Source organism: Lithobates pipiens, unplaced genomic scaffold, assembly GCF_037356315.1.
Source record: "Lithobates pipiens isolate NorthernLeopardFrog02 unplaced genomic scaffold, aLitPip1_a1.2 Scaffold_13, whole genome shotgun sequence".
Classification (NCBI taxonomy): Eukaryota; Metazoa; Chordata; class Amphibia; order Anura; family Ranidae; genus Lithobates; species Lithobates pipiens.
The window spans coordinates 220256270-220271166 of NW_027507718.1; the positions used below are offsets into that span (position 1 = coordinate 220256270).

Here is a 14897-nt window from a genome sequence, read left to right on the forward strand (position 1 = left end):
CCAAATAAAATTTTTATCTTTTTTTTTTACATAAATAGAGCTTTCTTTTAGTGGTATTTAATCACCACTTGGGTTTTTCTTTTTTTGCTAAATTAACTAATAAAGCCTGAAATTGTGAAAAAAAACACATTTTTCTTTGTTTCTGTTATAACATTTTGCAAATAAATAATATTTTTTTCAGACATGTAAGTCAAAATGTATTCTGCTACATTTATTTGGTGAAAATAACCCAAATCATTGTTTATTATTTAGTCTATAGGAAAGTTATAGAGTCCACAAACTATGGTATACTGTGGCGTGAAAATTTTTTCATACCCGTTGCAATTTTCCACATTTTGTCATGTTACAACCAAAAACATAAATTTATTTTTTTGGTGTAGGAATTAAATTCTACCATTGGTCTCCCTCTTACCTTTTAGCCTTAGCTACAGGGCCCCAGAAGTCCTGCCCAATCACACAGACACTGAACTGAACTGAATAGCAAAGACTTATTTTGGCTTGTGTTTCATAAAGTGCACAGGATGAGATGGGTATTGTTAATTTTCAACCAATAAGGGGTACTGTACATGTTTGGATGACACAAAAACAATAGACACATTAAAATTACTATAACACAAGACCATGATACATAAATGAAGGTCATTTAAAATGTTATCTCAACTGTATAGCAAAGATCCATGGAAAAACAGGGGGCAGGGGATGTGACAGTCTTTAGGTTCCTCAGCAAAAATATAAAAGAACACAAAAAGAATCTCTCTTGTATGGCTTATAAATGTCCAAAAATTTTCAGTATACACTCCTTAAAGCGGACATTCCCACAAAAATGTAACCTCCGCTTTTCGGAACCCTTCCCCCCTCTGGTGTCACATTTGGCACCTTTCAGGGGGAGGGGGTTGCAGATACCTGCATAATACAGGTATTTGCACCCACTTCCGGGCATAGGCACCCATCCAGATTGCGCAACGTGACTCGTGAATGTGCAGTAGGGAACCGGGAAGTGAAGCCGCAAGGCTTCACTTCCTGATTCCCATACCGAAGATGGCAGGGCAGCCCCCGAGAGCCGAGCAACAGATCAGCTTCGGGTGCCGACATCGTGGGCGCCCTGGACAGGTAAGTGTCCGTATTTAAAAAGTCAGCAGCTGCAGTATTTGTAGCTGCTGACGTTTAAAAAAAAACATTTCGACAGACCTCCACTTTAATTGAATTTCCTAATCTTTTAAAATACCTCCAAGGATTTGATTCTCCACCCCATAAAAATGTGCCTCTTTGTAAGGACAGAACTTGACATCCACCGACAGACTGGAACTGATGTATTTGGGCTAGGCTTGGGTCTTTGGGATGGCACCTTAGGTCTCTCTCACACGGTGTTCATTGGAACTCTCAGGCCTTGGGTTTGCATCATGGCTCCCCCTCTTAGTCATCATTCCCAGGAAGATTTTTCCAGCAGGAGTCCCCCTTTACTCGTCCCAGGACCTCCTGTGGCATTAGAACAACAAAAACGAACAACAAAGATTTCCATGTAAAAGATGTAGTAATTTCTTTAGGCTGCATTCACACCTGAGCGTTTCAAAGACGCGCATTTTTACCACGATTTTGACATGTTTTTGCCGCAATTTTGTTCAAGTCACCAATGTGCAGAAAAATGCCTGTAATCTGCCCCAAAAGGCAAATTTTTTGGGGGCTTTGGGCGTTCTTCAGGTATTTTGCTTCAGGTGACAAAACGCTCATATGTGATCAGGTGCCATTGAAATTAATGGGATTTTGCTTGTTGGGCATTTTCAGGTGTATTTTCTGGTGTTTTATAAGCATTTTATGAGCTGAAAGCGCTCAATGGTGAATGCAGCCTCGAGTAGCGGGCATCCGGATAGAGGCATGGATGGGGTGGGGGTCATTTCTTAACATAATGGGGCTGGGGGTGAATACTCTCCATCCAACATGAATAACCACAGAATCAACTTCCTGAACTATTAGCTAACGCCTTCCTTACCCATTGGAGGTGTTAAAAATGTTCTTTCATTATTCAGACGTAAGTCAATTAGTCCATTAAGCATGCAGAAAGAAAATGTTTCTTAGCAACAGTTTTCATTATATGTATTCAATATATATATTCAACTGAACATTTTTCTCAAACCCAATATTGCAGCAGTATTCAATAAACATAAACACCTTTAGTTCCTTTTTCTATCTGGACCCAAGTGAAGGCCAAAGGAGCTCAACACAACATTTTATTTATTTATTTTTTAAACTGAATGTTTATTGATTTTCAAGAAAAACATACATCAGGGTATACATAATAGTTTCTCTACAAATGGTTAAGGCATTGCTTAAAACTGACTTGCTTAACTCAATAGTAAATTTCTGCCCGAAACAGTACATATTAACAACCGAGTAATATCTTAGCGTCCATTTCCCACTCATCCACTTGGGTTCTAACTGTGAGTGGAAAATGGGTGCCAGGCTTGAGTATATGAAAAGAAATAAACAAAATTAAGAATACAATTATAATCTTAAACATAACCGTACCAAAGCTCAGTAGTTAGCATATCTATAAGTGTCTATATAAACGTCATTGCATTAAATAGTTTGGATAATGGTTCATCTTTCCATTATGCATTGGACTATCTGGATACAGGGATTTCAGTTAGGGATAAAACTGAAAAAGTGGAACAGGGGGTAGTATGTTGTTCAGTCAAGGGGCTGGCTTCTTTGGTCAGAAATCCAAGAGGCCCAATTTTGGAAGAAAGCTGTGGTAGACAGTTCAGACTTGGCAAATGCGCATTCCAGTTTGAAGTGCTCGTTCAGTATGCAAATAGTGCTCAAAACAACATTTTACCCAAGTATATATTCTGACTCAGAACATAGTTTGCTAACTTTGTAAATGTATTTGACTATCATAAACAAAATAAAACAGTAATGAATAAGCAACATTATATCCTTAGCACGTTACAAGTTATATATCCAATAAATAGTCACTTTAAGATTGTTATTCAAACTTTCCCACCAAACTTTAGCATTTCACGGATTCAATATATGTAACACTTTATTTCTCTTATATTCACCTACCGACACAGCTCCTCTCTGTAACTAAATGGGTTGTATAGCCTGCCATTAGGAGAAACTAGGCAAAATTGTTACACAATACACAGAACCTTAATCCCGCCCCAGGGGGGCAGGCCCCGTGCTATCAGCCCTTCCCACTGCTCCTAGCAGCTTCAGTTTTTATTTTGCCTAGCAAGGAGAATGACCTAGGAAACCCTGCGGGCCTCTCGGTCCATGTTTTTGCTGCAGGTTTGCTGCTTTTTGCGCAAGATGAGAGATCCTGAGATCTTCTATCAACTGCCGGCTGGGTGACAGGCTGGTTAATGAAATCCTTGTAGTCTCCCCAGTTCGGCCATCGAGCGTGAGCAGGCCGCAGCTACGGCTCCTCAGGCCACGACATACCTCATGCTCCAGAGGTGGTCGGTGAGCTTCAATGCTCCGGGTTATACATATGACTGGGCTACTGATGTCTGGATCACAGTATACCGGGCCAGTAACCTTCCCTGTAACTGCGCAGGAGTTGGCTACCACGGAATGTCTCCCAGCTCTTCAGGACTGGTAAATACGGCTCTCCCTGCTTCGGTGGGAGGAGCAGCTGGGCATTCCCTGGGGGGGTCGATTCAGGGGCCACCTCACCTCCTTATCTTCTCTCCCAAGTCCCTATCACCCCTCCTTCCCCTTTCTGAGGGGGATGTCTGCATGCGCTGCGGGCGGTGTGTGTGTGTGGGTCGCTGTTTCTCACCTGTGGGGCTCTGTGCGGTTGCTGTTCAGTCCTGGTCCAGGTCTGGGGTTTTTTTTGGAGGATGTCTGTGTGTCAGCAGGCAGTTCGTTTTTATTTTTTGCTCTTTTCACCTCATGGGGCCGTTCTGGCGGCCATCTTGGATTTGGGAAAGCTGTAGATTCCCCTGGGGAGCTTCAGCAGCCATTTTCCCTGGGATTCCTATGGATTACATTGGCAGCTATTTTGTGAAAGCCAAAATACTTTCTTCACCGCTTGCCTCTTGTGACAGCTTGCAATGTGCTTTCTCTTGTCACTTCCTGTATTCCCTGTGTGTGAGGGACACTGGATGGCTCTGTGTATGATGCTGAAGCTGTTCTGCAGACCGTTGCACCGCGGTTAGAGCTGCTGACACAGGTTTTTCTCCTCTCTGCATCTGGGAACCTCCTAGGGACTACAGGCATTGTTGTTGGCATTCACAGAACGCCCCAGGGTGGTGAGTCTAGCGCTAAGCACCCCCCCACCCCCCACATGCGGCGGCAGCAGGAGGGTGGGACCTTCACTGTCCTAAGTCCCCTTGCAGGTGGCAGACAGGATAATGAATGAAATATTTGTATAGCGCACAACGCGAACTAAATCGCCTCAAGGCGCTCTGACGAGCTTTGGTCATCAGCTAGAGAAGGAAGGTCTTGAGTTTTTTCCTAAAAGCCAGGTGGTTTTCTTCCAGGCGGATGTTGATTGGTAGAGCATTCCATAGCCGAGGTGCTTGGACAGCGAATCTCCGTTCCCCCTTAGATTTGTACCGGGCTTTTGGCACGAGGAGGAGGTTTTTGTTGGCTGATCAAAGACTGCGGTTTGGTGTGTAATGCTGTATTTTCTCAGTTAGGTATTGCGGAGCTTCTCTATCCACGCATTTGTGGGTGAGGCAGAGGGTCTTGAATGTGATCCGATTTTTTACGGTTAGCCAATGTAGGCTCCTCAGGGAAGGAGAGATTGGTTCCCAGGGTTTTTTTTCCTGTTATCAGCCTTGCTGCAGGATAGGGTCAGCATGGCTTCAGAAACTAGTGTTTCTTCCCCCAAAATCCAGGCTATAGCAACCGGGTCACCTGCGATTAGTGCGGTGCGCATGGATGCCCTGACGGCGTTCCTGGACTCCTATGTTGCTAAGATAGAGGCGGCACGTGGCAGGAAAGGTGCACGTAAGAGGCCCCTGCCCCCCCCTCCTCTGGGGAAAGCTCTCCTCTGGGGAAAGCTCACTGTCCGTTCGGACAGTGAGGATGATTCCCCGTCCGGGTCCAGGTGCGACAAGGCGCTTATTGGAGCACTTATCACAGCTGTGCATGATACCCTGAAGATTCAAGAGCCAGCGGGTTCCTCTGCTGATGTACCGGTCCCTTTTGGGTCCCACAAGCCAGCACGTTCACCTAAGGTGTTCACGTATTTGACTTATTTTGACAAATTCATCTACAGGGAATGGGGTTGCCCGCAACGGACCTTTTCGGTCCCCAAAAACTTGGCGGTGCGCTACCCCTTTGAGGAAAGCCTTCTCAAAAAGTGGTTGGCTCCTCCGGTCGTGGACCCCCCAGTGCCTAGGTTAAATAAAGTAACCACGATCCCGGTTGAGGGGACTCCTGCATTCAAGGATCCCACGGACAGGAAGGCCGAAGCAGTGTCTCGTTCCTTGTTTACGGTTGTGGGGTCATCCGTGCGACCTGTACTGGCATCCGCACTGGTGTCGCAGACACTGACGGAGTGGGCAAAAGTTTGCACCACGAATTGGGAGAGCAGAATGCCTCCCCTGTCTGCGTAGAGTTAGCACACCAACTAGTGCATGGCCTTAAGTACGTTCGTGACGCGGCCCTGGGTACTCTCCCTCTGTTATCCAGGGCCTCAGTGTCAGCTGTGGTGCTGAGGCGCCTTATTTGGCTGAAATGCTGGTCTGCTGACCTGGCATCCAAGAAAGCCCTGACGGATCTTCCCTTCCTTGGTGACTGGCTCTTTGGAGCCTCGTTGGATGACATTATTAAAAATGCCACGGGTGGTAAGAGTACACTACTCCCACAGGTCAGGAAGGCTAAGGAGCCACGCCGCAGGCAAGGGCCCTACTTTTCCGCTCACAAGCGGCTTTTTCGTCCACCCGGTGCTTCAGCAAATCGGCCCCAGCCTGACAGGATGCCCACGGACGGTCAGAAGCGTCCCTGGAACCGCAAGCCTAACAAGCCTGCAAACAAAAGTGGTAACGCATGAAGGTCTGCCCCCACCCACATCTCGGGTGGGGGGTCGCCTTTGGGAGTTTGCAGCCCGTTGGACCTCCCAGTTATCTAACCAATGGGTCTGCGACCTGATTTCTACAGGCTACAAGATAGAGTTTCTCTCTTGGCCGCCAAACAGATTCTTCCCCTCCAGCATACCCGTGTCCCCGTTTCATCGGGAGGCCCTGTTAGGGGCAGTGAGGGACTTGCTGAATCAGGGGGTGATCTACCAGTTCCAGAATCGGAACGCTTCCAGGGGTTCTACTCCAATCTGTTTGTGGTTCCCAAGAAGGAAGGGGTACGTCCAATCTTGGACTTGAAAGCCCTCAATCACTTTGTAAAAGTGCAGAGGTTCAGAATGGAATCAGTTCGCTGGCGTCCTTGGACATTCAGGATGCCTACTTGCACATACCCATTTGCCTTCGGCATCAAAAGTTTCTGCGTTTGGCAGTTGAGGCAGCCCATTACCAGTTTGTGGCTCTTCCCTTTGGCCTGGCATCAGCCCCCGAGTCTTTACCAAAGTACTGGCTCCAGTGTTGGCGTTGTTGAGAATGCAGGATCGCGATCCTGGGTTACCTAGACGATCTCCTCCTGAGAGCTTCTTCCGCCTCAGAGTTAGAGGAGGATGTAGCGATCACCTTGCAGACCCTGCAAGCGTTTGGGTGGCTGTTGAACCTAAAGAAGTCAGTGGTGGTACCGACTCAGCATCTGGAGTACCTGGGGTTACTATTGGACTCCCGGGAGGGGTGGCAGGGTGCAGGATTGTTGCCCAAGGGACTGCCTCCTGAGTGTTATATTACAACTAATGCCTAGTATCTCCTAGTAATAGGGCAAACAGTCCAATGGCTAAGAGAGGAGCTGTGTCGGTCAGTGAATATAAGAGAAATTACAGATACTTTAAGAGTTACTGAGATTAAGCAATCAGGACCAAAAATAGGATTTTTTGTACTCACCGTCAAATCCTTTTCTCTGTAATTCACCGACCGACACAGCTCCTCTCTGTAACTAAATGGGTTGTATAGCCTGCCATTAGGAGAAACTAGGCAAAATTGTTACACAATACACAGAACTTTAATCCCGCCCCAAGGGGGGTGGGCCCCGTGCTATCAACCCTTCCCACTGCTCCTAGCAGCTTCAGTACATCAACAAGCAGTATAACGTAGAAAAAAAGGAGGGGTGGGTGCTGTGTAGGTCGGTGAATTACAGAGAAAAGGATTTTACAGTGAGTACAAAAAATACTATTTTCTCTTATGAGTCCCCGTCCGGGTCCGTGCGCGATAAAGCACTTGTTGGAGCATTTATCACAGCTGTGCGTGATACCCTGAAGATTCAGGAGCTAGCAGATCCCTCTGCTGATGTACCGGTCCCTTTTGGGCCCCCAGCACGTTCGCCTAAGATGTTCCCATATCTGACTTATTTTGAGAAGTTCATTTACAAGGAATGGGGTTTCTGCAACTGACCTTTTCGGTCCCCAAATATATACCCTTTTGAGGAGAAAAAGTGCAGAGGTTCAGAATGGAATCAGTTCGCTCAGTAGTCTCTGCACTTCATCAAGGGGACTCCCTGGCATCCTTAGACATCCAGGATGCATACCTGCACATACCCATATCCCTTTGGCATCAAAAATTTCTGCGGTTTGCAGTCGGGGAAGCCCACTACCAGTTTGTGGCTCTTCCTTTTGGACTGGCATCAGCCCCCTGAGTCTTTACCAAGGTATTGGCTCCAGTTTTGGCGTTGCTGCCGCAACATGGGATCGCGATCTTGGGATACCTAAACAAATTCCTCCTGAGGGCATCTTCCGCCTCAGAATTAGAGGAGAATGTGGCGATCACCATGCAGAACCTGCAAGAATTTGTGTGGCTGTTGAACATAAGGAAGTCGGTGATTGTACGACCCAGCGTCTGGAGTACCTAGGCTTGCTGCTGGACTCCATGGAAGCGAGAGTTTTTCTCCCTTCAGACAAACTGCAGACTCGCGGTGAAACTACTTATGAGCTGCAAGTGGTCATCGCTCCGCTTTTGCATGTGAGTCCTGGGTCTCATGGTAGCCTCCTTCGAGGCAGTACCTTATGCCCAGTTCCACACCAGAGTCCTGCAGAAGGAGATTTTGACAAAATGGAACAAAATCTCAGTTGTCTCTGGATCGTCAGATCCAGGTGAGCCAATCAGTCAGAGACTCACTGATCTGGGGGCTGAGGTCCCAGGTGATTCAGTCTGGGAAATCGTTCCTGCCTCTGAAGTGGACAGTGATCACAATGGATGCCAGTCTATCTGTCTGGGGTGGAGTTATAGGGCTTCAGTCGGCTCAGGGCCTCTGGTTGACGGAAGAATCCAAGTTGCCGATCAATCTGCTCGAATTGAGAGTGATCAGGCTATGCCTCTCCACCTGGTCGATGAGAATTAAGGGGCGTCCAATCAGGATCCAGTCAGACAACGTCACAGCTTTGGCATACATCAATCACCAAGGGGGAACAAGAAGCTCAGCCGATGCACGGGAGGTCGCTCACATACTTCGGTGGGCAGAGCGACACGTACCGGCCCCATCGGCCATTTACATCCTGGGAGTGGAGAACTGGCAGGTGGACTATCTGAGTCGACAGATGCTGGACCCAGGAGAATGGGCATTGCATTCAGAGATATTCAGGTTACTGTGCCTGAAGTGGGGCACGCCAGACATGGATCTTCCGGCCTCTCGTCTCAGTCGGAAGGTTTGTGTCCAGGACAAGAGATCCGTGGGCAAACGCACTGGTGGCTCCATGGGATCAGTACCAGCTGATCTACACCTTTCCTCCATTGAAACTGTTACCACGCCTGCTTTGCGGATTGGAAACCGAGGGGATCCCAGTAATACTGGTTGCCCCAGATTGGCCTCAGTGTCCTCGGTACGCAGACCTGGTGCGTCTGGTGGTCGATATTGCCGTTGTGAGAGGACCTTCTGTCTCAAGGTCCGATTCTGCATCCTGCTTTACCATTGCTGGCTTTAACGTCATGGCTATTGAGAGCCAGGTGTTGAGGAACCGGGGTCTGTCGGACTCAGTGATCCTAACTATGTTGAGAGCTCGAAAATCTTCTTCCCGGAAGATATACCATCGTACCTGGAAGGCCTACATCAACATGTGTGAGGAGAAAGGATGGCATCCACTCTCCTTTTCTATACCAGGATCCTGCTGTTTCTTCAGCAAGGAGTAGACCAGAAATTGGCGTTAAGCACCATTAAGGGGAAAATTTCAGCCTTGGCTGTCCTTTTTCAGTGACCCCTGGCATCTCACTCATTAGTGAGTACCTTCGTTCAGGGGGTACGACATGTAATCCCTCCGATGCGTCCACCGTTGCCCCCATGGGATTTGAATCTGGTGTTATCGGCGCTTCAAAAACCACCGTTTGAAAATATCAGGGAGATTCCCCTGCTGACTCTTTCCCAGAAAGTGGTCTTTCTAGTGGCCCTCACATCGGCCAGGATTGTTTCAGAACTGGCGGTCTTGTCTTGCAAGTCGCCCTATCTGGTTATCCATAAGGATAAGGTGGTGTTGCGTCCACAACCGTCTTTTCTACCGAAAGTGGTCTCGGCTTTTCATATCAATGAGGACATTATATTACCATCTCTGTTTCGTAAGCCGAAGCACCCTAAAGAGGTGGCCTTTCAAGTTTCACTTGCCATGGTGGATGAAGTTTCTATGCTGTTTTCCCACCCCTCGTTTGGCACTGCTTGGGGACATAGAGAGGAGCTGTGTCGGTCGGTGAATATAAGAGAAAATAGGATTTTTTTGTACTCACCATAAAATCCTTTTCTCTGTAATTAACCAACCGTCACAGCACCCGCCCCCCCTTTTTATTTTTACGTTATACTGCTTATCGACGTACTGATGGCTGCATCAAGGGACCGCCCCCTGGGTGGAGCTAAGACTTCTGAGTGTTGTATTACAACTAATGCCTAGTATCTCCTAGTAATAGGGCAAATAACCCAATGGCTAAGAGAGGAGCTGTGTCGGTCAGTGAATTACAGAGAAAAGGATTTTACGGTGAGTACAAAAAATCCTATTTTCACCCTCTTCCCCCTCCTACTCTTAGGTAGGAAAAGAAACACAATACATTTCCCCTTAACCCTGTACACATTTAAGACATACACAAAATAACTTTGTTTTAGGTATTTCAACCATTAAATATGACTCCATAAACCATAATTAATTTTTTCTTGATATAATAAAAACATGGATAGAGGCATGAATGGGGTAGGAGTAATTTCTTTACGTAATGGGGCTGGGGGTGAATACTCTCCATCCAACATGAATATCCACAGAATCACCTACCTGAACTATTAGCTTACGCCTTCCTTACCCATTGGAGGTGTTAAAAAGATTTCTTTCATTATTCAAACATAAGTCGATTAGTCCCATAAGCATGGAGAAATAAAATGTTTCTTAGCAACAGTTTTCATCATATAGATTGAATATATATATTCAACTGAACATTTTTCTCAAACCCAATATTGCAGCAGGATTCAATAAACATAAACTCCTTTAGTTCCTTTTTCCCTCTGGACCCAAGTGAAGGCCGAGGGTCTCAAAACAGAACATTTTACCCAAGCACATATTCTGACTTAGAACTTAGATTCCTAACTTTGTAAATATATCTGACTATCACAAACAAGATAAAACAGTAATGAATAAGCAACATTACATCCTTAGCACTTTACAGCTGAAATTCTGGGAATTCAAGAAGTATTATATCCAATAAATAGTCACTTTAAGATTGTTATTCAAACTTTCCCACCAAACGTTAGCATTTTGCAGACTCAATATATGTATCACTTTATTTTGGTCCTGATTACTTAATCTCATAACTTTTAAAGTGTTTATAATTTCACCCTTTTTCCCCTCCTACTCTTAGGTAGGAAAAAAACCTCAATACATTTCCTCTATACCCTGTACGCATATATAAAACATGCACAAAAAAACCTTGTCTTAGGTATTCCAACCATTAAATGTGAATCCATAAACCATAATTCATTTTTTCTTGATACAATAAAAACACCTACCCATTCCTTCATTCTCATTCACTGGTCCTTCCATTCATTCATTCATTTAGAATGCATTCTTCTATATTTTCCTCTATATTTATATGACAAATCCCCCCTTTTTTTATCACCAATATTGCATCAATTGTATTAACTATCAACTTTACAATAAAATAAAAAATAAAATATTCTACTTAAAGTTCCTCTTTTTTTCCTTTGCAAACAACTTTTCTCACTGTCTCCCTTGTGGTTTGAGACTAGCTGCAACAAATTAACTTTCTCTTATTAAAACAGTATAACTGCAATTTCCATAACCCTTTCAATCTACCTGACTATCTGATCAGATACTATTTGGTTCCATTAAATACATGTAATTTAGTAATGACGTCACATTTTCCACATATAATTCCAGTTTTAAACTTAATAATATATGCCCAACACATTCCATAAACTTACTAATAGTTGTTGAAAATCTCTCAACAACCAAACCAAAAAAAAAAAAAACATGTAATAAAACATACTGTAAATTTATGAACTCGTGAACACATTAAAACATGTTTCCCCTAATACAGTATCTCACAAAAGTGAGTACATCCCTCACATTCTTGAAAATATTTTATTACATCTTTTCATGTGACAAGACTGAAGAAATTACACTTTGCTACAATGTAAAGTAGTGAGTGTACAGCTTGTATAACAGTGTCAATTTGCTGTCCCCTCAAAATAACTCAACACACAGCCACTAAGGTCCCAGTTGTGTTAAATTTGGTGTTATTGCTCTCACTCTCTCATACTGGTCACTGGAAGTTCAACATGGCACCTCATGGCAAATAACTCTTTGAGATTCTGAAAAAAAGAATTGTTGCATACGTATTCCTACCTTAAAGCTATGGTCTGTAAACTGAAAATATTGAGTTAGGCTTTACTTAAACCTATGGTCTATAAACTGGCAAATTTTATTTGGCTTTACTTAAAACAACAAAGTTGAAAACATGAAAAGTCTAACGAGTCAGACAAAAATAAGCTTAGTTGACAGTACTTAAAAAGCTGATGGAAATAGTTGCCCCAGTTTGTTTGAGTAGACCCAACACAATATTTTTTTACAGTGCATTAACTTGTCTGGAACCATAGCTTTAAGTGATATTAACTTTTTTTTCTTGTAATTTACTCATTTTTTTTAAGTTGGTAAAACTTATTTTGCAAATGTATTTGATATATGTTTGAAGGTTTTTATATAATAAAAATACAATAATATGGTTTAAAAAAAAAAGAAATAGTCTCATGAAACAGGCTTCCAAAACAAATTATCATTTATTATTTATAAAGTGTTACAAATGTAATATTATTAAAGCAGCATCAAATGTAAATGTAAACATCTTTTTTTTTTTTTTTAAATGCCTCTTTCTCAGCTAACAAATGAAACTGAAACACACACATGTAACATACAGTATATCTGTAAAGAACATATAACACAGAATGTATTAACTTTCTTTTTTAAGCCCTTTTGTAAAGTAATTTGCACTTTAAAGTGTGAACTTTTGAAGATAGATTCCCCACATCTAGCTCTAAAAAGAGCTTCTGAAAAACGTCAAGGTATATTTTAGGTTTTATGGATAGCTCAGGTTAAAAGTATAAATGAGTCCCATAAGAAAAACTCATGCTTTGGGTACATCAGAGATTCCAGTGGGATCCTCTCCTCCCTCAATAACTATCCCCAAGGTGGTACTGTTTTCATCAGTAACTGTGTGGATAACAAAAATTATTCGGGATCAGAGTAGATAGGTCTTCTTGGATCCGTGAGGCAGTCTCATCATCCAGGTCCTGTGGAGACAAAAAACAGTGTAATAAGATAAAGACCAGAACAGTATGTCACAGAGGGCGTAACAAGGTCCTTTATTTGCACCTGCGATTTAATAGATTTATTTAATAAAATCCCAAAGTTAACGTGGAGTGGAGATGTGAACCAGAGAATAAATGATTTTTTTTGTCTTCCAGCGTTTTGGAGCTTTGAGCTTCAAGCTACAAAATGCTGAGGTTTGAATGGGACTTAAGATTTATATCTCAAGTACTGTTAGCCACAAAACCCTCACGTCCTCCTGTACTGTAAATGTTGATGCACCAAAGTCCAAGGTTAGAATGAATGATCTTAAAAGTGGCATCTTTAAGAAGCCACTATTGATTTTGAAATGTGGTATATTACAAATTAGTGCCACTATTATTTCATCCTTAATAGCTTGAGCTCAAGCAACTCATCCCACTAATACATAAATTTAAAATAATGTAAAATTGTTTTTTGTTTGTTTTTCAGCACGGGCCCACCTTTTGATATGAATGTGTCACAGAGGAGTGGGTCTCAAAGCCCTGTGAAAAAACATAGTATGAATGGCACTGTAAACAAAGATGTCAAAGCAAGTCCTAAATGTAGGGAAAAAGACACTGTTACTTCATCAGAGATCACTAAAAGCATTCAGAAGAACGCTAAAACCAGGTCACCATCACAGCATAGCCTCTCACCAAATAAAGTAAACATGTCTTCTTCACCCAACCCTTCTCCAAGAACCTCAGTATCCACTGATGATATTTGTTCAGCTTCTAAATCTAAGAATGAGCAGAACCAAGCAGACATAAAATATTCAGAATCTCTCAAGGACACCATTTCAAATCATAAAATCACCAATGGACTATCTGATATTCCTGCTGGAAAAACACATGATGAAGTCGAAACTGAAATGGAAACTGTTTTAGCCAAACCTTTCGAAATAAAGGATGTTACTGATTTAAATAAATCAGACACCAAACCCTTAGAAAGGTGTGAAGAAAACCCTTCTGGTGAAGAAAAGCAAGATACCAGTAGTTCTCTGAATGGGCAGCCGACACAAACTAATCTTGATAGATGGAGCAACCAGTCAGCGACATCTGTGAATAATGTATATCCACAGTATCCAGGATCGTCTAATCCCTGGCAGCACTCCCCATACTTATGGTATCAGCCTGGCACTCAAGCATTTCCTGGAGTACCTTATGATGCGCAGAACACAAATCTTTATAACCAAGCATCTGCATATCCAATGTTAGCTTCTTACTCAAACTACATGGGCCAGGCTCAACCACAGAGATATCCAGCCTCTGGTCCTTTTGGTGCTGCTGTGCCATACAATTACAGTGCTCCATCCTCAACGTCAAATCAGAATGGTGTGCCAAATCCATATTCGTACACTCCCACCATGATGGCTGGTGGGTGGTCATGGAGTAAGTATAGTGTTTAAACACTATATCAGTTATTTAATGCATTCTACAAACTAACGAGAACAGTAGTCTTTTAAAATCTTTTTTCTCTTATGTTCACTGACTGACACAGCTCCTTTACTTAGACCATCGGGTTGTTACGCCACCTTCAGGAGAAGACTAGGCAGAACATGTTAACATGTACAAAAAAAAAACAGAACTTTCTAGTTCCGCCCAAGGGGCGGTCCCTTCAGTAACAACCCCCCAGCCTGCATCCTGGAGCCTCAGTTTTTTTCTGCCTAGTGAAGGAAAAGGACCTAGGAACCCTGCGGCCCATCGGTCCGTGGATTTTTTATGAAGAAGTTTGCCTTTTGCGCAAGATTAAGATCCTGTGATCTGCTATCAACAGCCGGCTGGGTGACAGGCTGGATAACCTTATCCTTGTAGTCTCCCCAGCCTGGCCAGAGAGCGTGTGCATACCAGAGCTCCGTGCTGGGTCTGCCACGACATGCCCCCCAGGCTCCAGGGGCGGCCGGTGAGCGTAATTTTCCGGGGCACACATATGACCGGGCTATTGATGTCTGTGTCACAGTGTGCCGGCCCAGCAGCCACCCCATACTGATCAGAGAGTGGGCCTGTAATGGAATGTT

At 43.7% G+C, this 14897-nt stretch overlaps 1 protein-coding gene across 2 annotated transcripts in view; it reads left to right on the top strand.

Moving 5' to 3' along the window:
• The window catches only part of TEX15 (testis expressed 15, meiosis and synapsis associated), a 241333-nt gene that overhangs the window by 203012 nt on the left and 23424 nt on the right, over positions 1-14897 (top strand). For both annotated transcript variants that reach the window (XM_077476237.1, XM_077476236.1), the window contains exon 9: positions 13331-14271. In XM_077476237.1, coding sequence (XP_077332363.1) covers positions 13331-14271 — 941 coding nt within the window. The remainder of the gene's footprint in view (positions 1-13330; positions 14272-14897) is intronic.